The 23474-nt window shown below is 39.3% G+C and overlaps 1 protein-coding gene and 1 long non-coding RNA gene across 8 annotated transcripts in view; one reads left to right on the forward strand and one right to left on the reverse strand.

Moving 5' to 3' along the window:
• KCNMA1 (potassium calcium-activated channel subfamily M alpha 1) overlaps positions 1-23474 on the reverse strand; it is a 756034-nt gene that overhangs the window by 16167 nt on the left and 716393 nt on the right. For all 7 annotated transcript variants that reach the window (XM_023204859.1, XM_026455332.1, XM_023204851.1 and 4 more), the window contains 2 exons: positions 19702-19815; positions 14730-14860 (listed from right to left, as the gene is read on the reverse strand). In XM_023204859.1, coding sequence (XP_023060627.1) covers positions 14730-14860; positions 19702-19815 — 245 coding nt within the window. The remainder of the gene's footprint in view (positions 1-14729; positions 14861-19701; positions 19816-23474) is intronic.
• Positions 1-23474, forward strand: part of LOC111537813 — an 89011-nt gene that overhangs the window by 5862 nt on the left and 59675 nt on the right. The window contains exon 2 of the long non-coding RNA XR_002730120.1: positions 6715-6933. This is a non-coding gene — a long non-coding RNA (uncharacterized LOC111537813). The remainder of the gene's footprint in view (positions 1-6714; positions 6934-23474) is intronic.

A 23474-nucleotide genomic window follows, 5' to 3' on the forward strand; every position in this document is an offset into this window, starting at 1 on the left:
TATGTAATGCCTGTCAAAATCACGAAGTCCATTTTTTTGTAAAAATGGAAAACTTGACCCTAAAATGGCAACAGATCCAAAATAGCCAAAGCAATCCTACAGTCTTGTAAAAGAAAGACAAAGTTGGAAGATTCATACTTCCTGGTTTCAAAACATACTACAAGACTACAGTAATCAAGATAGCATAGTAGTGGCATAGGATAGACCTATAGACCAATGGAAAATAATTGAAAATCCAGAAATAAACTCATTCAGTTATGATCAATTAATTTCAGTGTGGGTGCCAAGACCATTCAATGGAAAAATTAATATAGTCTTTTAAACAAATGGCATAGCAACAACTGGGTATCCACATGCAGAAGAATAAAGCGGGACCTATACCTTACACTATATGCAAAAATTAACTGAAAAGGGGTCAAAGATCTAAATGTAAAAAGCAGAAACTGCAAAATGCTTAGAAGAAAATATAGGAGTAAATCTTTATGACCTTTGATTTGGCAATAGTTTCTTAGACATGACACAAAAAGCATAAACTACAAAAAGAACAGATTAAATCGGACTTCATAAAAATTTTAAAAATGTTTGTGCTTTGAAGGATACTATCCAAAAGGTGAAAAAAACAACCTACAAAATGAGAGAACATGTTCGCAAATCATATATCTGATAAGGGTCTAATAATATTCAGTATTAAAAAGCCTTTTATAACTCAACAAAAAAAGATAATCCAATTTTTAAATGGGCAGAAGACTTAAACATTTCTCCAAAAAGATATAAAAATGGTTAATAAACTTATACAAAGAGGCTCAACAGCTCTAGTCATCAGAGAAATGCAAATCAAAACCACAATGAGATATCATTTTACACCTACTAGAATAGCTGTAATAAAAAAGACAGATGATAATAACAAGAATTGGTGAGAATAAGGAGAAACCAGAACTCTCACACACTGCTGGTGGGAATGTAAAGTGGTACAGTCACTTTGGAAAACAGCGAGGCAGTTCCTCGTATGTTTGAACATTGTGTTGCTATATGACCCAGAAATTCCACTCTTATAGTATATACCCAAGATAAATAAAAATATGTGTCCACATGAAAACGTGTACACAGATGTCTATAGCAGCATTATTCATAATACCCAAAGGGTGAAAATAGCCCAAATTTCCATCAACTAATGAATGCATACACAAAATGTATTATATCCATGCAATGAGTATTATTCGGCCACAAAAAGAAGTGATGTAATGATACATGCTACAACATATGTATGAACCTTGAAAACATTGTACTGAGAGTCCATTTATATAAAATATCCAGAATAGGCACATCTACAGAAATAATGAGTAGATTAGTGGTGGCTTAGGGCTGGTGGGGTGGTGGGTAGAGTTGTAGGGGAGGGGAGGATAACTAAAATACAAAGTTTCTTTTTGATGCCACGAACATGTTCTAAAATTGACTGTAGTGATGGCTGTACATGTCTGTGAATATGTTAAAAAAAAAAACCCACTGAATCATACACTTTAAATGGATGACTTGTATGGTATGTTGTGTTTCATTTTTTAAAAAGAAATAGTTAGAAGATAACTAAATTTGCAATGGCCAACTTTTTAATCTAAGAAGTCATAAATATTAGAGCTGAAAATTACACACACACACACACACACACACACACACACACACAATTAGTGATATGGAAGTAAAACTAGGAAGTTCTAAGCTAAATAGAGAAAGATATAGGGATTTTTAAAAATAAGAGTGCTGATTGATATTGAGAAAAAGACAACAGAGGTCAAGTGATAAATAGTAAGTATTTACAAATCAAAATTGTAAACAAAATGCAAGCATGTAAAACAAGCAAACAAACAAATACAAATAATCTGTCCTGAGCTGGGAAATGAATCTAGGATGCAGATCAAAAGCATTTACCAACTTAATGTGGCCAATTCCTAGACCTGTACTCGGTGAATATTTGAATTTAAAATATTAAATGGAGAATAAAAATGACCTAAAACAATACTGTAAGAAATACAAGTATAAAATGAGGCTAGCATGAAGCTTCTCTAGAAAATGTAAGAGGAACGTCAAAGGAATTTTAGCAGGACACATTTGTTCCAAAAATTCTAGATATAGCTAAATTGCCAATAATTTGTGAAGGCAAATGAAATATTTTTTGACTCTTTGCATACATAGGCATTGATTTAATTTTTTTAAGTACTCAGAACAAAAATTAGCTTCCTTAAAGATAATTTTAAACTCTTAATAACTAAAATATGAGCAAATTTAGTTTACTGGTAAAATATATTTAAAACAGAATTGTAAAATATTGTTGTACATATTATTACAAAATGGAATGCAAATGTCAAAACTAATTATTAAAAAAGACAAAAATTAGCTATTAATATAGTATTGCTAAAATTATGTTTTAAAGTCAGAAAAATGAGATGAAACAGAGATGATGATGGAAGTAAAGGCATGAAAATTGCCTGATCTTATACAAGGAGGAATCAAGAACCATTAAATTTTTCCAGACAATAATACTTAGAAAATACATCTGTAGAATGGCTGGTAACAACTAACTAGAGTTAAAAATAGAAGGGAGAGTTTACACTAAAGAAAATAAGCATACAAAATATAGTCCACATACCAAAAGATGGATCATAAAACACATAATTATGATAGAAGCATGTAAAAAACATAATGCAAGACTATAGTATCTTATGTTATATAACTAAACATAAATGAGCTAAATGATCCTATAAAATGGCAAAGATTCTCAGACTTGTTCAAATGCCAAAATCAAAATCAAACTCTGATATCTTTAAAAGAGACAAAGGGAAGAAAAAAGTATACTTCAAAGAAAAATTTTAAACTATTCTGTTAGATGAGTTAACTTTATATTCATAGTTAACACACAATAAAGCTCTAACTTTTTATGGACAAATATTATAACTGAAATATAGAAAGCAAAACTAATTAGAATTACACTAGAATAAATTTGAACTAAGGGTAATATGTGAAATATTCCCACTATCACTGATTTTAAGTTTTACAGGTCAAATAGATCAAAAGATAAGAAAATTGAGGATATAATCAGCTTGATTTAGTCTATTTTTGCTTAACTTTTTAACAACAATTACAAAAAAAAAAAAAAAGATCAATGGCCAAAACCATCATATCTAAATACATATAACAGAGTATAAGCTGTATAATCTACATTTTAAAAATTAAATACAATGTAATAGAAGCAAAAGTAAATATTCCAGAACTTCAAAAAAAGTTTTGTTAAGTATCCTGTAACTACTAGGTCAAGATGGAAATCAAACTTAGGATACAGAATATTTTAAAATTAAAGAATATTTGAGAATGACATATAAAAATATGTCTTGAGGCCAATGCTATAGAGACAAATTCAGAGCCTTTAATGCTATTATTAAATACAACAGAATTATCATAAGTAAAATTAAGTATTAAAAGAATTCTTTTTTTAAATAAAAGCAGGATGAAAAGTGCCAGTTAATTAAATAGCTAGAGGATATTTAGTGAATTGTTAAATTCAAGAAATAATCCTTGAAAAAATAAGGAAACATATGACAATATAACTGAAAAAACACAAATAGAAATAAGGAGAATAAAATGTCAGATACATAAAAGAATTAACACTACTATTCCAGATACTCTCTTTAATACCAATCACTGGACATGAATAAGAATCGCTATTGTTTCTAGGCAAAAAGCAAAGTAGTAATCATCTATGAGGAGACAGAGAAGAGTATTAGGAAAAAAGTAAAATTCCATGTTCCTTAACATGTAAATGGGCCATTTAATGTCATTTTTTTTCTAGTAAAATTGTTGTTTGATATATGCCTAATTACAGATTTGAATTGGACTTTTTAAAACTTGATAAAATTATGCTAAATTTCCCCTGGAAAGAGTCGTACAAAATTGTCCTCTCATGTAGTATAGTAAATTTTAAAGACTTCCTAACCAAATATTGTAGACAAAGTAAAAAATTAGAAGGTCAACCAGAATGGATTTATGAGAACCATAGCTTAGTAGTTATAAGACTTTAGGCCAGGCACGGTGGCTCAAGCCTGTAATCCCAGCACTTTGGGAGGCCGAGATGGGCGGATCACGAGGTCAGGAGATCGAGACCGTCCTGGCTGACACGGTGAAACCCCGTCTCTACTAAAAATACAAAAACTAGCTGGGCGAGGTGGCGGGCGCCTGTAGTCTCAGCTACTCGGGAGGCTGAGGTAGGAGAATGGCGTAAACCCGGGAGGCAGATCTTGCAGTGAGCTGAGATCCGGCCACTGCACTCCAGTCCGGGCGACAGAGCAAGACTCTGCCTCAAAAAAAAAAAAAAAAAAAAAAGACTTTAATACAAAAATTGGCAAATCTGGCTCTCGGGCCAATTTTTCTCTGTCATCCATTATTTTTTTTAAATAAGGTTTTGTTGGGGCCCAGGCATGTCCATTTGTTTATGTATTGTCTAGAGCTGCTTTGGTGCTAACAAACTCAGAGTTAAATAGTTGTAACAGAGACTATGTGGCCCTCGAAGGCTGAAAATATTTACCATCTGGCTCTTTACAAGAAAGTTTGCTGAGCCATTCCTTAGTATAATACGAAAAGCACTGCATACCATGGGGAAGGGATTTTACTCAATGAATGATTTGGGGGAACTGGCTCTCTGATGAAAAGTTTTTGACAATATGGTAATGATGAAACAATGGTTCCTTGGCATGACTCACATTGTACAGACATGAATATTATGCTTTCAGATAATATTTAATGGCATGGTAATAATTATATAACACCAAAATGTTTTTTAAAAGTAGGATCCCCAAAACACCATGAATCACAATTCGTGTTAAAAATGCATACCTGCAAAACTATTGGCTAGGGAAATTAACTCTTTCTGTATTTAAAATTTAATTTTAAGAGTACCCACTTTTAAATATTGAATCTTTATGGTACTGGGTTTTAAGTTTTAATATGATTTTTAATTGGCTTTTTCATACTAATGATTCCTTTTAATGTTTTCAATTATCAAATGTTGATAAAATGTAGAGATCATTTTTATTATTAAACTTTATAATATACACTGTTTCATAATATAACAAATGCACTTATTACTTTTTAAATTGTTATTTTTTAAATATAAAACTTCAATGTTTGATGGAAAACTATCAGAAAAATGATATCCTGTTTATTATTATGGTCACTCATTTTTATTTCCACCATAAAGTGTTACAAAAAGTACACAATGCTCTGATTTGGGGATTTCCACAGGGAAAAATAACGCATAACTGAACAGATAGACATATTTATATGAATGTAACTGTAAGTAGTACATAAAAGTTCTACTTAGTAGTTAACTCTTAGTGATATAATTTTGTTTTTTCCTATAATTTTATTTTATATATTTTCTGCTGTGAAAATATATTTAATTTAAATTTCCGTAAAAAAGAAAGTAAATGTTACAAAATAGTTAAAGGCAAAACATGTAGCCACAAACAAAAATATAGCAAACTGTTTAATCTCAAGATGCTTGATAGTTCTCATGTTCAGCATGCACTTTTTACGCATAAAAGCTGTGAATTCACTATATAAAATATGTATTTACGTCTTTACATACAAATTAAAAACTGATATGCTTCAAAACTATCATAAACACAATTAAAGGGCCTCCTAGGAAAAATAACAATCAGCACTTGCCATAATGCATGAGATGGCTCAGTATGATGAGAGTGTAGACTGGTAAAATTGTTTCTTGGAGATATCACGACAATATGTATCAAGAAATTTTAAAATGTCCATATATGTTTTAAAAAAAACAGTGCATTTGCCTCAATGTAATAAGTTGCTACTTGTTCAAAGATTTAAGTACAATAATTTTTATTATAGGATTAATCATTACTGTAACAAAAATTTTAAAAAGCTAAATAGCCAACAATTTAGTGATAAATAGATTCTGGAGCATCCACAGAATGGAGTATCATAAAGTCCTATGGAGGCTCTGCAAATCATGACACCAAAGAAAATAATAAAATACCCTGGATAAAATATTAACTGAAAAAGGAAAAAGTAACCAACCTATAACATGAGATATTTCTGTATTTATCTATCCATTTAGAAGGAAAGACACCAAAATATTAACCATGCTTGTCCTTGGTGTTAGAAACATAGGCCATTTATATTTTCTTCTTTATATGTTTTCTTTTTCTTTTTATATGATTTTTCTTTATATGTCTTCTTTTATATGTTTCTGTGCTTTCCAAATTTTCATCAAGAAATATGAATAACTATTCTAATAAAAACACAGTTTTTTTAAACAAAGGGCACTGTAGGTTATCCACTGCAATGATAAGTCTAGAAGATCAGCCTGGGAGGTTATTGTTTTGTCAAATCTTTGGGATTTGACCCTAACATGGTCCCAATTCTGTGTTGAAATCAGTTATACCCAAATCTTTTTGATCAGTCACTGACATTTATTGAGCACCTACTAATCTTTGGGCCTTGGTTTAGCCTGAAATTGTGTGAAAGTCAAAGAGTGCATGACTTTCAGAATTGCTCATCAACAGGTACAATTTCAAAGTCAGTCCCAGGGTTTCACAGGTGTCTGAACAACTCTGGGACCACTCATATCTCTGAGCATAATTGTCTGCTCTCTGAGCTGGCACTGCATCCCAGATGGCTCTCCTTGATTTTTCCATGCAGGCATCCAGGAGCAGAGCTGTGGGGCAGCAGAATCTGTGATGACAGAGAATGATGATGTATTTTTGCCAGCAGATGCTCTTGCTCCTGTTTTGATACCCCAATATTTGGATGCAGAGAAGGACTCTGAGCATTGCTGACGGGTGTGCTCTGCACGCCTATCTCTTCGGGATCTGAATAATTTGGTGGAAAGACAATGCCTTCCCTGGAAAAGGGTGTCAAGTCAGTCATATCGGAGGGTGGAAATTTCTTTATGTGATGGGAATGAGGGTTGGGGGAGGCACTTCACGGAGCATTCAGCACTCTGCAATTAAACATCACTCCGGGGCTTCCTGCATAGGTGATGGTTGTTTCTGCATCATGGAGCAAACCAGGTGCTAGAACTTCAAATGCCAATTACCAAAGGCACTTCCTGTGGAGGAAACCTCTCTACAACTCACCTGACCCAGAAGGCACACATTTTTTTCTGGGTTAACATAAATGCTAGAATTGAAGAAATACAAAATTCTAAAGGCAGGATTGTGACATGTAGGTGAGATCCTTTGCCTCCTAAGCTTTTGTCCTGCCAGTCTTTTCTGTGCCTTACCATGAAACCTGTGCTAGAAGTCTTCTGGGAAGCTCTTACATATGGCAGGGTTAGTCTTCAGGGATGACTCAGGCAGAGACCTTCTCAATGGCTATCCTTGCATCACATGGGCATTGGGGAGCATAAGACAGCTGAGTTAGGGTCCTATTCAGAGCCTAGAATCAGGAGACCTGTACACTCTAAGGAATACAGGAGTCCCTCTTCCCACTGCCAAGGACAAGTTTCCAAACCTGACTAGTGAAGCCTTTCTTCTGATTAAGGCAACATGGCCCCCTGGTGATGAGTACAGACTTCCAAATCCAATTAGTGTGGCTTTTAATACTTACTTTGCTATCCAATAGCCACAACAATGAAAACGTTGCCTAACTTTTCTCTGCCTCGAATTCCTCATCCATAAAACAGGGATGAAAAAACAAAACAAAACAAAAATTTATAGATTAGAGTTAAATGAGAGTATGTGTGAAACTTCTGATAGACAAAGCATACTTAAAAAATGGGAGTTTATCAAAAGAACCATCAACTAGCAATGCAACCAATTTAGACAATTCCCTCTCCCGGTGTCTCTGCGTTCTGATTCTAATCTCTGAGAGTTGGCTCAGAACACAAGGGTGGCCCGCTTGGCCTCTAAAGTTCAACGATTCTCAGGTCCTGTAAAAGGACACTGAGGAAACCATGAAATGCCAGGGGAGGGACCGAGGTACCGTCAGGGAAACCTGAGCCCACAGCGCCATCTAGCCCGCTTGACCCACGCCCCGGTGCGCCTGCTAGTGTAACCCGCCCGAGCATCCTCCTCTTTTTATTTTTTTAAAGTATAATTACCGGAGCTTATGTTTCACAGTTAATGCTGTCAAGCCTTTTAAACTAATTGGTCTTTTATAGAAAATTTAACTGAAAATTAACACATCTTTTAATAACATTGCCTTAACTTTAATGGCTCTCTGCCTCTCGTTTATAATTGCTCTAAAATTGTCATTTTCCATGTCATAGCTGCCATTTTTTATATTTGCTAGTTTTCATGGTGTAGATTTTTATTTTTAGTAGTTTTCTTTCGTGAGGGATGAAAATGATTGTATTTTTTTCCCTATCCCAGGGCTGCCTGGCCTGATGTGACAGCAGTGGTCTGTCCTGAATCTAGCAGGACATACCTCCATGTGCCTGAATGACACCACTGCTAGCTCTTCTGCCTTGGGATGGCCACGGGCCCTCTGTCTCCGTGTGAGCAGTCGAAATGGAGGCTCTTGAGTGGAGTCTAAGAAATAGGGTCATGGAGCAATAAATTGTTTATATAACTAAAATCACATGGCACTAGGTTAGCTTGGACTGATAGAGAACTCAGGCCTCTCCATAACACCAGGTTCAAGGGTTTGGCCCTTAATGAAAGTACAGGAAAGACAGTAAATCATGTGAATCCACATTCCAGATGGTCACATCCTCCAGTCTTACTGACATAAGTTCATTTCTGGCAAACAGAGGCCAGCTTTCTGATATTAAAGATGAGAACGTGGAACCATATCTTCTGGGTACCCCGACTCATCTACCCACTAAACTCCCAAATATTATCTAAGATGTGTGTTCATGAAAGAGAGAGAGGATAAGTGCACACAAACACATAAATATACATATACGTACATGCATATATACCAACAAAACTGCTTCTTTGTAATTACATGTGATCTTGAGAAATACGTATCTGCTCTGTGAAAGATTTCCATACACCTTTGCCATTCTCCAATTAGCAGAAAGTCATAAGGGATAACATCATTCCCATTTAACGACTGGGCCCAGCTGGGCCCCAGACAGTAGGAAAGATGTGCAAGGTCTGCCAGTGAGCCAGGACCAGAAGCTACAAGTCCTAATTCATGACCCAGTTTCCCTCCTCCAAGTCACTGCCTTTGTTCTGAAAATATGAATGCACTGGACATGCAAACTCCTGCCCTGGGCATTGTGGTGCAGTGGGCAGAGCAAAGACATACCTGGCATAACTGGCTCACATTGAAATTTCTCTCTAGCTCCTGGGGGGATCCTGCAGCGGGCGTCTCTCTATAGGCTGGCATTCACACTTCTCAATGTATTGTACACTAGTAATGGGGGCCTCTGCTTTTCTCTGCTCTTTCTCTTAACACTGTTATGATATGCTCTTTATTTTCTAGATTAGGTAGGTGCTGCAACCTACAGCTTCATGAAATCTTATTTTCTAAAAAAACGACAACACTCCCACCTTGTGTGCATTGGAACTCAATTAGCTCTTGTAGTAGGTTTCCTCTTTTTCTCCTCAGAAGGAGGTAGCTCCTCACTGCTTCTTCAATAATGATGGTTCATTGTGGTTGGTATCTGTTTAGGAAAGGTCCAAGGCTCAAGGGAAATGGACATCATGTGCACAACCTCCTAACTCAGAGGACAAGCAAATGGCCAGAAGACCAAGGATGCTGTCTGACCACAGACATGGTAATGCAGACACGTAAGATTAGAGGCAAAAGGCAGGAGGCTGGTAAGGCCAGGAAAGTGGAATGAACCAAGCAGGGTAGGGACATGAATGAAGCAGACCTGGTGGGATGCAATAGAGAGTAGTGTGGACTATGGCTAAAGGGAGCAGCTGCTCAGCTCAAGCCAATAGCTGCTTTATGGGAATCTGGGACTCCGCTTTCTGACTCTAATTTAAAGAAGGCAGGAACCCAGATTTTATATAAAATCTTATCATTTAAAAATATTGGCAACAAATTCAATTTAAAAATAAAACCTTGAGAAATGCAGAAGTTGTCTGTAGGGTGGATGTAGATTGCAACGTGACATTTCGAGACTTCTATTACAGATCTTTTATTAGAAACAAGATATCAAGCCAAGTATGATGCCAATATATTGTGCTATTTCTTTTTCTAAAATTAGTGTATGAGGATGGAGTGTCGCACAAAAAAATAATCAGGGGTTACACTTCAGGAATCAACTCAGTGATGGGCTCACTGTCCTAGCCAGCATATCCAGAAACAGTGGCATTAGGAGGATGCTGGTGGCTTTCAGAAGAAGGTGGATCCTCTCACCAAGTCTGAAGTGTCTCATCCCAGACTTAGAACTGGGCCGGATGTGATCTATTGTACTTGGAATATTCAGTGTGGCCAGCGGCCTTGCTTTCTTGATTGCTCTCCTGTCTACCACATTCCAACCACAATGGCCTCCAACTGCTTCCTCCAACAAACCAAACCCAGCTTGTCACCACTTTGCAGCTTTGGCCTTTGCAGTGTTCTCTCCTTCTGGCTTTTTCAATGTCAGCTTCAACGTTACCTCTTAGGATAATTTTACTCTGACCACTGAGGGTAAAACAGGTCTCCACATCCATTCAAGCTATTTCATGTTTTTCAAATCAATTATCCTTACGTGACACTATTCGTTTATTCACTTATCTATTTACTCTTAACCCACTAGAATGAAAGCTTAAATAACATGAGGGCAAGGTCTTCATCTTTCTTTTCCACAACTGAATCCCCAGCATGGGGAATCATGCCTGCTGTCCAGTAAGTGCCCAATAAATGTATTGATTATAAACACTAGCAACAATAAATACATACAGAGCTTGTCATGTGCTAAGCACTGCTCTAATTGCTTTACAACCTTTACCCATTTACTCATCTCTGCAACCCTGTGACATGGATACTATTATTATCTTCATTTTAAAGATGAGAAAACTGAGGCACAGAGAGGTTAAGGTTACGCAGCCAGTAAACAGTAGTTCTGGAATCCAGACCTAAGCCATCTGGCTCTTGAGTCCACGTCCAGTATTCACTTTCCAGGGTCCTAGTGGAGCTTAAATTGGGTCTGGGGTTGGGAGAAAGTGATAGTTGGGTGAAAAAGAAATCTGAATACTCATAAGTGAATTTGATCCCTAAAAACAGAGAGGGTTCCTTTCATCTAGTGTGACTGTGTGCATCAAGATGGTATCATTCTGAAAAATACATTTCTAAGTTGTGATCTTCTTAGAGACATATATCCAAAAGCCTAATTATTCCCTCTCATCCTGTGTTTCTGCAGTTGATTTGTGAGATAAAGCCACAGGGCCATGTCTGTAGCATCCTGATCTGTTCCAGGAATGCCTGTGATGAATCAAAATATTATTCTTTTAACAAATGAAGCAGTAAGCAGCAGGAGTTGGGTTATGAAGGACAATATTCAGAGAATGTTTAGACACATGATTAAATGACAATTTGGGAGAAGCGCTAGAAAAAGGAGACTGTCGACACCTGAAAAGATTTGTGTGTGCATGTTGTGAAGTTGCTTATGAGTGAATGCCTGCAATGGAAGTTTACCTCTGTCTCCTGCTATTTGGAGGAGTCTCACTTTCTCAATTCCTGACAGCCCTTTTTGTTCCTTCTAGTTACTGCGTTGGCACTTGACTAATCTGCTTTTTCATACATTAGGGTTGGAGTAGAATGCAAAGAAATCACAGGTAACATTTTATCAAAACATCTAGATCCAACTGGATTTGTGGACTCAGACCCTACTCAAGACCTCATTACGAAGTTTGTTCATCCTAGACAATGAAAATAAGACCTGGAATAATTTGATAAGCATTTTGATTAATGATTTGAAAAGTTACCATCAATGAGTTACTTAAATATGTCTTGCTTCAACACTTAAACCAAGGGTATTCACATTATTGTCCAAAAGATCCGACAGTGTAGCTAAAGTGCCTCGCACAGTTCTGGGCACTTAGTAGATGATGCTTCTGATGATAAATACAATGGCAGTTACCAGATTCCTGACACCCTTTTATCCCAGGCTAGAATGCAGAAGACATGCTGCTCTCATACTATTGCATGCAAACATGCCTTACCACACTATCCCAAACATTTTTGCTTGCATTTCAAAGGAGATGGGGATGGCTTGTTTAAAATTTTCAAATCAATTCACTTTGAATTCTCATTTGAATTTCCAAGAACTGACTACCTACTAATGATATAGTTGCTTGTGCAACTCAAATCCAGATGGGCCTCCACCTCCACCCCGTGGCTACCATATGCCCCTTTGTCTGTGTTGAGAAGAAGTTCTCTGGTGCTCAAATTGATTTTATTCCTTGGAACCAGGGCTGGTTTCATGGGTGTTCAGCCTATGTGGTTGCACAGGGTCTGTTCTCAGATGCATCTTTGTTGTTTTGTTTTGTTTGATTTTTTGAGACAGGGTCTCACTCTGCCACCCAGGCTGGAGTGCAGTGGCTCTATATCATCTCACAGCAACCTCCACCTCTCAGGTTCAAGTGATTCTCATGCCTCAGCCTCCCAAGTAGCTGGGATTACAGGTGCGCACCACCACACCCAGCTAATTTTTAAAATATTTTTAGTAGAGACAGGGTTTTGCCATGTTGCTCAGACTGGTCTCAAACTCCTGGGCTCAAGTGATCTGCCCATCTCAGCCTTCTCCAGTGCTGGGATTAGAAGTGTTAGCCACCGCGCCCAGCCCCAAGTCTCTTTTGTTTTAATATTCTGCTGTCACCATTTTGAAATTCTTAATAACCCATGAAAAGTGACCTTGCAAATTATGTAGCCAGTCCTGCTAGAAACATACTGAATATCTGATATGTAGAAACATAAACAATTTTATAAATTTGGAATTAAAAAAATGTTATCAGAGTATTTTGTAGTTCTGAAAAAAAAATTCTACTGTAAATAGTTTAACCACCTCTTAGAACAGTCTTCTGAGATCTCTGTAATTAAGATCAGAACTAAAATAAAAATTTCTAATGAGCTGAATTACCAAAATCCATTTGAAACTGGATTTGAAGAATATGAGGCCTATGACTGAGAATACGGTGTTCCTAGGAATACATCTTACAGCTTCTATCATTCCTTCTGGCTTGCTCAAGGAGTTTGCCCAAACTGAGCCCAACATCACTGGCTGGTAGAAAGGTTAGCCTTGGTATCAGCAGGCCATAAGAAAGATCATCAACCCCAGGAAACCAAGGGGGCCCTTTTCCAAGGACCATTTTATCTCCCTGTTGGCTTGGAAAGCCATGGCATGGCATGAAGCCCAGTCAACCTTAATTCAGATGAATGTCATTTCACAATCACTTTTAAATCCAAAGTTCTGATTTTTAACTAAGATATGCTTGCAGCTGGACAATGTTCAGGCATACAGAATAACCCAAATTAGTCTTAAAAAGCTGTATGTTTTCTTTCCTCAAATAGAGGTCCTTCTGGGACTAGCATTATTTAATGAATAGATGAGACTGGTGCATAATTAGCATATCAGTTGTTTAGCATATTCAGGAGAATAACCTTCAGCGCTTTAAGAAATATATGTGTGTAAAAACTCTGAGTTCTGTTTATGGTTTTAATGTGTTCAGAAAAGCTCTTTTTCATGGATTCTCCAAAGGTCAGTTGTTCTTCAGCCTATGTCTGCATTTTCACAAATTGAGAATTTGAGAACTCCAAAATAAAAAAGCTTTTCTATATAATAAATAAAGATGCTCAGTGGGAAGACTTCATAATACCCAGGCTATGACTCATTCTAAATGTCTACTTCTGCCTTTTGCAGTGAAAGATGGCTCCATTAAGTTGGGACCTATTTTTTAATTGTTATTTGTTTTTTGGTTGCAAACGTGAAAAAAAAAAAAAGCCTGATTGCTAGATGTACGTCAAGTTATAAAAGAAACCAAAGCTGTGTTTGATCCCTCAGCCAGCCCACCTTCCTCTCTCTGCCACTAACTCCTCCCTGCAGCAGATACCCTGCCAGGCCTTGCCTTCATGCCTGGTTCTCTCCCAAGGACTTCGGTCTCAGTGACAGGCCTGGTAGTCACCTTTGACCCACTGTTCTCTCCACCTTCTGCTCATGTTCAATCTCCTCCCACAACAGTCAAGGCAATCCCCTTAAAACATGAACCTGATTATGTGAGTCTCCAACTAAAATCCTTCAATGCCTCATTATTAAGAAAAAGTCCAAAACCATGAAAATGGGTTTCAAGGTCCTGCAGATCTAACCTTGGCCATCCTCCTGCACCCTTGTCTCACCATGGCCCAGCCTCACAGGGTTTATTTGCCTTCTTTGAGAGCCTCAGGTTCCTCCCTCCACCATCACCAGGTTTTGCATTTGCTCTCTTTCTTCTTCAGGGAATACTCTTCCCCCAAGATCTCCCCTCTTTATGGCTCAAATTTTAGCATAAAATGTACAACTTCCTTGGGGAATCTTTCTGGGATCCCCAAGACCAGGTCAAGTCCTCACCTATATTTCCTCCTAGCCCGCCTTGCCTTCCTTGCACTTGAGGAATTTATAATCAAACATTTACTTGTGTGATGGTTTTATAATGTGAGTCTCCCCTTCTAGAGTGTGAGTTTCCAGGAGTCTTGCTCTCCACTGTGGCCCCAGTGCAGCCCAGGGCCTCAAAGGTTGGAGGTGCTCCACTGGCACATCCTCCACCCTTGAGTGAGGAGGAGGGAACAGAATAACTCACTGCGCTCATGAGCGAGTCCAGGACACTGACGGCAAACGCTGTCCCGCAGGCAAAGGGCTGCGTGAGATACAGTTCTGTATCGGGGTCATCATCATCGTCTTGGTCCAAAAACTGAACATTAGTATCATTCACTAGAAAAAGCATAAAATAAGAATTAGTCCCGAAGACCACACACAGGTAGTGAAGCCAGAAGGAGACCAGGCTACTGGTTTAGAAACACTGAAGTCATTGAGAAGGAAACAAAAGCATGGAAGAAGCTGTAGATGGATCTTTGGGTGAGGGGGGCAGTGGGACTCAATGGACTGTTCCTGTGTCACTGTTTAAGTGTCTGAGACCTGGAGAGCAATGAGTTCGAGCAGGCTTGCTCCACGGCAGGCTGCTGGAGCACCAATAGACTGTACTGGCCAGTCCTTTGGCATAGTTTTAGGATCATGACCTAAAAACACCTTCCAGTGCTTTTTGGTAATGAAGTCCTTTGAGAGATGGACATATTTCAATGATGAGCAGCCATGCTGGGATAGTCATTTTAGCCACAAAGAAAAGAAAGCAGCTTATTGGGAGTAAGGAGCGCTGGAAGGGGAGCACAGCAAAGGCAGATAGCAAGGAATGCACCCGCAGGCATAACCCACAGCCTACCCACTGGGATTGGCCTGGGTAGTTCCCCGGGGTCCCAGGCCCTAAATCTAGGTCCACACCCAACAGGCCCTGTTTAATACACAGGAAACCCCAGGTGGGACGGATGCCTGGCTGTCTCTTGCTGCTTGCTGACAAGGACTTGCTCTGCATTTTGAGTTGCGTGGGGACATCCCATGTTCTCCCTTTCCCCTCCGAAACAGCTCAATCTTTCATGTGCTTGCGTTCAAGCAGATGCAGCATTGGATGCTGTATTTCATTTCCATCTGAGGATTCCTCAAGGACTCCTCCCACACGCACGTGCAGACTGATTAGTTGTGTCACTCAGATGTCTTTAACTTATTAAAAATTAAATGACAAATTAATTTCCATTCCCATCTTGGCTTCGGAAATTATCAGTTTTGCAGAGCAAGTAATAGGGGAAAAGTCGGTGGGGGAATGGAAGAAGGGGGCACTCACAATTTCTGGAATAATTATTGTGCTTTTAGGAAGAGAACAGATGAGGTTTCCTTTCCCTGATTCCTTTCTAAATGTATCAACAGCTAATTCTGTTTTCTAGAGTTATTGTTTTAATTTTTTAAGCAACTTTCTTGGTAACTCTTCTTTTAAAAAAAAAAACAAAAGTTTTGTTTATTGTATGAAGCAGAATAAATGATACTAGCATGAAAGGCTAGGCATGGAATTAGTATTTTTAAATGACATCATCTTGTTTCCCTAGAGAAAGATTCTAATGGGGGAAAATCTTGGCCCTGTTCTTCCAAACTTGGTCACATTTGGGTCCCCATTGTTTCAGCAGCAATTGAATTGCAGGCTAGTGGTGAAAGTCCAAAATCCAGGCTCTGACAACTGGGCTTCAGTCCAGCCTGTGCTTCCAACTTCCCTGGGCAAAGTATTTCATCATTCTACTCCTTAGTTTCTGTCTCTGTAAAATGGGGGAGTTATAGCAACTCTCTCATGAGGCTATCAGGAGGCTCATACAAATGGGATTGTGCCCAGTAAGCCTGGTCCAGCATCTGGATCATGCCATGACTTGATAAATGCCAGCTGTTATCATGATCTCCCTTCTGACATTAAATACCTGTCTACCCATTACAGCATGAAAATGCCCAGCTTCCCTCTGCCTCTCTTGGAAACACTGAAGGTCTTGCTCAGGGGTCTTTCAAGAGGTAGCTTTTCTTCACCTCCCTTCACTTGTCCAAAGGGATGTTGAAAGTCACTGTTTAGTCTTTCTGATTTGTGAATCAGAAAATGTAAACCAGAGACCACATATGGAAGAATGTGGTTTTAGTTACTTGTAATAGCCACCAATAGTATGTGTGGCAATGCTCCAAAAAGCACAGCATCTGTTACCTCTTATCAGGAAGACAGGAAAGGGTTGGTACCAGATATGGAGGTGAAGTGACTCCAAGTAGTGGGAGGGGACTCCAGACTGTCAGTGAGCTAGGCATTTGGGGTCATGGGAAAAGCACTCCAAGAGACTAGTCAGGGTCCAGTGAATACCCTGTATATTGTTCTGAAATACCCAGTCTCAGAAGGAGAGCAAGCAATGCTACCCAAGGCCTATTTCACAGAACAGTAATTATGTGGGTGCTAAGAGGTACTCACATAATCACCCCAAAGTATATGTGGTCAAATACAATTGGAATAGTCAGGTGAAACAGCTTTAACACAGTCCTTTCTTGTGAGACTCTGAGGAGCCTTTGCCATGCTAACATCAATTGAGAGTCTCCAAGTAGATGAAGAGTGGAACGTGCTACACAGCTTTGAAAGCCTGTGTGGCCTTGGTGCCCTCTGTGTCTCTTAAAATTCATTATACTGGCCTGGCATAAGGCAGAACACATCTCAGAACATGTAGATAAATAAGAAGTATTCATGGGGGATGTGGGAGATGAAGTGGTCTGAGGAGGGCGCTATAGCGGCTAGAGGAATAGGTTTCAAGGCAGAAGATAAGGGTGGTGTGAGCACCTCAAAGATTCTCTGAACACAAGGAAGAAATCTGGTGTAGGACAAAGGCTTCTGGAGAGTCAATGATGCTAATCAAATACCAGAATTGTTGCCTTAGGTTTGGGGCACCAAGCTTTTCCTTTTCTCTTCTACTAATGACAAATTAAGATATCCTAGTTAGTTAGCAGCACGTGAATTTCAAATAGAAAATGAAATTCCTGGCAGTGAGGATTCTGAAATGCTGCTGTAGGTTTGTGAGATGGAGATGTTTGGATTAATTTTCTAACCAGGGGTGTGGACCACAACGAGCCCTGGGTCTCTTATGGCCCTCCAGTTCTGAGGAGAGCAATCCAGAAACCTAGGGCTTTTAAACACACACTAAACATGAAAAAAACACCCATCCTATGGTTGGAAACAGAAAATAGTGTGATACTCCCTAACCTAAGTGAATTTGTCCTGATAAATAGCTATACCTACAATAATGCAGTGTTGAGTGGTGGACAATTTATTCCTTAGTTTCTAGACACCTTGCAAGCAAGATTACTGTGTTGAAAGCCTGCTCCCTTATTTTGAAATATATTTTTGGGCCAAGAAAATGGAGTGTTCATTTCATTTGTGAGTCATGTGAAGGCAGGTGCTCCCACCTCTCTATCCACTCCTCTGCTGAGCAGCACTTTTGCTGTCTCTATTTAGAAGATCAATCCCCAGTTCTGAGACCTGCTGCTGATGGGTGCCCTTCATGGAGTTATTAACCAAGTTGTGGGGAAGTGGGGAAGAGCCTGATAAATGCGGTCATGACTGGAGGCCTTTATCTTCCACCTGAGTCCATTGTGAATCTCCCAGAGAGGGTTCTGGGCTGGGAGTGGGGGCCAGAGTGCAGGGCTGCACCTGGGTGGCTGCTAACCTTATCCTCTGCACCCTTCTTGAAATCTGCCTTTAGTAAAAAAGGTTCCCCTAGGGACCAGGGGTTTTTATGGCTTCAGAAGCAGAGCTTCTGAGAAATGCCCTAGTAGTTGGGGGGAAGGGGGGGAAGGCAAATAAAGTCAGAATAAAGAAAAATAAACAGCTGGAGGGAAGGTGCCATCTTAGGTTTCTTATCTTAAAATTTTGATATTCTCCTTTGACTTCCTCTGAGAGCTGTGAAGACATGTCACTCAAACTGACAGTGTATTGGAAGAGGAGTAGAAGGGAGAAGGCGGGAGAGCAGCGTGACAAAAAAAAAGTGGGGAAAAAAGGCTCAGGCCAGAGAAAATGAATTAGAGCAAAGATGCTTTGGAAACAACTGCCAGGTCAGATGGGTGTGATCAAAGGTTTACTGATGCTGTGTGGGGAAAAAATCATTAAGAAAGGCCAGAACAAGACAGTCGATTCCAACCAGAGCCACAAATAAAACACATTCAAAGCAGTGCCATGGGGTAGCCTTTCTGTTACAGCCGGCGAAATAAAAACAAGCTGATGATAGTTGGAAACACCAACAACAGAACAAAAGGAGATACTGATGTGAAGGAAAACAGTGCTTCTTACCCAGTTCAGTTATCATTAGAATGTGCGTCCCACTGTTTTTTTCCTGATTGACTGATACCAAAGGCAACTTGCCCGGTTTAGCTAATTGGATACAGCATTTAAGGGTTGGGGAAAGGGAGTGGAGGAAAGTACAGAAAAAGAAGAGAGTGAGGGAATAACAGAGGAAACATTCTCAAGTAAAGGGACCCCGGACCATAGGTAGTTTGTATTTGTCTTGGGGGAAGAGGCCACTCTACAGTTTTACACACTTACTAATGGTAATAGGGAGTGCCATGGCCAGGTTAGAAGTTAGATTCTATTGTCTAACCAGCATGGCCCTCAAAACCCCATCATTTTGGGGGCCAGAATGGCATTTGCTGAAAATGGCTTTTGGCTGAGATATTCAACTATAATACGTTAAATGTGGAGTTATTACACATTAGCTTCTACCTTGTTTCCAAAATGGGTTTGGCTTAGATCCGAGGCTTTGTATATCAGTGGAGGGCTCAGATTGTAGGAGCTGTCCAGATAGAATGCTCAAAAGAGGTTCTTACAGTAAAAATCACCAGAAAGAATCCATGAACTAAGCCTTTCCTCCTTTCCTCTCCATTCCCAATTGTATGCCCCAATTGCAAATCCATCATCTCATGCTCCTTTGCAAACAGTGACCAGCATGAAGGAAACTGTCTATTCATCTCAGAAGAAAGATAGATCAGTTTTCCCTTCCAGTAATCTGCCATATTTTTACCCATACCTTTCTCCCAGCTCCCTCAAAACAAACCCCATAGCAGCTACAAAGTTGAAAGGGCTAAGAAACAAACCAACCTCCTCATATCCTGTATGGTTTGAAAGAGAGAACAAAAATCCCCCCAAAGCTGACATTGACCCCTACCTAGTTCAGTGATGATGGGGATGTTGACCCCAGTTGTGATGGATGGTTGACGTAACATCCCGTGCACTGGACTGTTATCTGGAGAGGATCTATCCATTCCTGGAGGTGTGAACCCTAGTGGGAGGGAAACAGAGGAGGAAGAAAAATCAGAGAAGTAGAAAATTTGGAAAGAGAGTACACTATATACACACAACCCCAAAAATGTAGCTTATGCATTATTCACAGGTCAACAATTAGTATTCCCAGGATAAACTCTGATGAGTTTTTCATTCTTTAGAAGGACAAGGTAGGAAATCATTATAATCGTAACTCACTTCATAGTTCCCTAAGAAGTCCAGACTCCACACCAACTATTTATTCTGCTCATAGATTTTGGCTCCCATCTCTTTCCAGGGACACAGGAGAATTATCCTTGTTCCCTCTTGAAGTTAGATATGGCTATGTGACACATGAAATGCTCTGGCCCATGAAAAGTGAACAGAGCAAGGCATATCACTGCTGGTTCAGGTATTGGACGGCCATCTCTCTCTTCTCAGGCCATGGCAACTGTGAGGACACAGGTTACTATGGAGATGAAAGCTAGACAGCAGCACTGGACAGTTGCCCAGACTCACAAAGCATTCTGAGTGAGTGAAAAATAAAGCTGTGTTGCTTTAATCCTCTGAGATTTGTTTGTTTGTTGTTACCACAACATAACCTAACCTGGCCTGACTGTTACCGTAAACCAATCAATTTCTTATCCTCTTGCTGGTGAGTGACTTACGCCTCAGTTTTCACAGAGTTCTGGCCAATGGGAGGTGTGAGGAAATCTTCCTGGGGCTTTCAGGAAGTGTTTCTTTGCTCTTAAAAAGAAACACATGGGAAGAGATTCTCTTTTAATTTACTGAGCACTGTTTTATGTGCCTGTAGTGCCAGGAACTGAGGTACCAGCTGAGGGCATAACTAACTTAGTGATATTGGCTCACTTGAATGACAGGAAAAGCTGTCCTGGAGTTCCTGGGGCAAGCAGCCTGGAGCCATCTCACCTCAGGATTTCTCCCTATGTGAGATTTTATACACATAAACACACACACACACACACACACATGTATTTATACATATACATACACACAATATAATACGATGTACATATTTTTTCTGTTTAAGCTAAATGGAGAAGGAGTTTACTTGCATCTAAATCCTCCTGACTGATGTATATGCCACCTGCTTACGGCTGATCCCTTGAACTTCCCAGCGTGCCCAACACAGACCACATAAGGTATATGTGGACACGGGAAAATTGGAAAGCAGCCTGCTGGGTCTCCAATTTTGCAGTTTGGGCTTCTTTGGGTCTCAGGTCCAAGTCCCAAGTACATACCTGGATGAGGTTGGAACAACTGTAACTTTCAGTTTAGTGAGAGTGAGAAATATCCTGGCTAGGCAGAATGGCTGCCTCGTTAAGGTTTTGCATGGACACATATCAATATTAGCAATCTATTTGCCTCCTGAATTCATCTGGTGAAAATTAATTTTTCTAATGAAGCATATGGCATATCCACGCAAGTGGCAAGACCCAGTGCACTTACATTTAGATGACAGGCAAGCATTCACATTCACTTCGGTTTCTCATTTTTGCCCTCAGCAGAATGCTACGTGGGCTTATCGATGAATTAGGGACGAATTTCAGGAACAAAGTCACTCGCTAAATTTCCAAGGACAAAACTCCAAAGAGATTATTATGTGACCAGATCCCTGACTCACTTTCCAGCAATGTGACAAGATTGTGTTGAGTCTGGCATTTTGGCTAGGTGTGAGTCAGGAATGAAATAAGGGAGCTCAATAATTGCCTATTGTTTTGGAGGTGCATAATGCATAAAATGCCAGAGAAATATAAAAGGGTTTTCTTTCTGCTCTCCTGTGTATATATTTCTTATCATTGAGTGCCATACTTTCAAAAAGAAAAACAAAGTTTTACTTAATATCCATTCCCTGACTGCACTTAAATTGACTCTTTACATTAATATACTATTAAAAGGGTAAGTCATTTGATTGACATTGTAGTGTCCATCTTTTCAAACTTTGGAATATGTGTTTTTCAGCCAACCACATAACCAAAAACATGCATTTAAAAATGCTAGCTATTTTCTTCCTCTAGGATGGTGAAGGGGAAACTAAACTGTTTTCATCAGAAGTTTCACTCAAAAGCATGAAAAACTGTAAGTGACAGCTGTGCAGATTCAGTGGATGTGACGTTTTTGAATTTCTTCAACTTGACAAGTAAACACCTTAAATCGGTAATGCTATATGCATAATACATAGCCTGTATTTTGACATCCATCATCAAATGCTGACTTGAGAAAATACGGGTTTGTACGTCAAGGAATAGCACCCATAAAGCAGGGAGAAATGCAGGTCACACGATATTAGGAAAACTGTATTTCATTACAGAACTTGCAACAAGCCACAGCATCCTTTTATTTCATCTTATTTAAAGATTCCATTTTCAGCTGTGAAAAGACTCAATTCCTTTGCATGAAACCTTCATTTAGAAATGACATGCTTGCTTCATAAGCTTCTTTCATTTTGCTTTCATATTCCATTTTCCCCTTCAGTCACCAGGCCTGGTTCCATTAGCATCTGCAACTGACAAACTATGGTGGGTGTCCAAAGACATCTCTTCGTTGAAGGCCTGACTCTCCCCCATGCGTGACTCCCCAAAAAAGTGTGCTTTTATTGGCAAGAAAACTTCATGCCTCTTTTTGCTTCCCTACTTTTCTAGTCACAAATTTTTAAAACCAAAAGTCAACAACAACAGCAAAATTGGTTTCCTCTTTTTCCCTGGTGTCAAGTTATGTTAAAGGTGAACGCGATTTATTAGCATCGTTTCTCTCTTAGGGGTTCTGATATGGGAAAATGATAGTCAGAAATGGCAGGGTGCTCCAGATTCCTTAAATGGCTTTGGAGAGAAGAGAAATTCAGGCACCTTCCATAAAAGGATGAGGCGATCCAGCCTTTGATGCCATAGGATGGTGTCCACTCCATTCCTCATAGCTGCATTTGATAAAGGGGCAGGTCTAAAGTGTGGCCCAGTCTCTGACCGTCTTGCTCCCCTTCCCATTATTGCTTGCAGCCATGGTTATATCGTGGGTAGCACCTGAAGTCTCTCTACATTAAACAACACCCTAGCTCTGCATGTGAAAGCACTGGCACGTGGAATATACTCCAGGGATCTACAGCTAGAGAACAGTGAAACTGGGAAACGCTCCCTTCATTAGTTAAACTAACACTTGGGAAATTAATTTTAGAAACAACCATATATTTTGCCAGAAAAGATGACTAAGAATATCACCATCAGAGACGTGGAATGAGAAGTCCTCAATCAGGAAAAGACTGAAGTTTAAATAATCCACAGCCAAAGCTATCATCAGATGGGCTCCTGATTCTTTAGCTATGTCCCCATAGCACTTTGTTGATCATGGCCACGGGAGGCAAGTTTTGTGCTAAAAATGACTTCCACATGTTTGTTGGCCATTTGTATATAACGTCACTAATGATCAGGAAAATGCAAATCAAAACCACAGTGTGATACCACCTTATTCCTGCAAGAATGGCCATAAATTTCAAGAAACAGTAGATGCTGGCATGGATGCAGGGAACAGGGAACACTTCTACACTGCTGGCGGCAATGTAAACTAGTACAGCCACCATGGAAAACTCCAAGAACTAAGTGTGGAGTGTGGAGATTCCCCAAAGGACTCAAAGTACATCTACCATTTGATCCAGCAATCCCACTA

Source organism: Piliocolobus tephrosceles, chromosome 9 (genome assembly GCF_002776525.5).
Source record: "Piliocolobus tephrosceles isolate RC106 chromosome 9, ASM277652v3, whole genome shotgun sequence".
NCBI lineage: Eukaryota > Metazoa > Chordata > Mammalia > Primates > Cercopithecidae > Piliocolobus > Piliocolobus tephrosceles.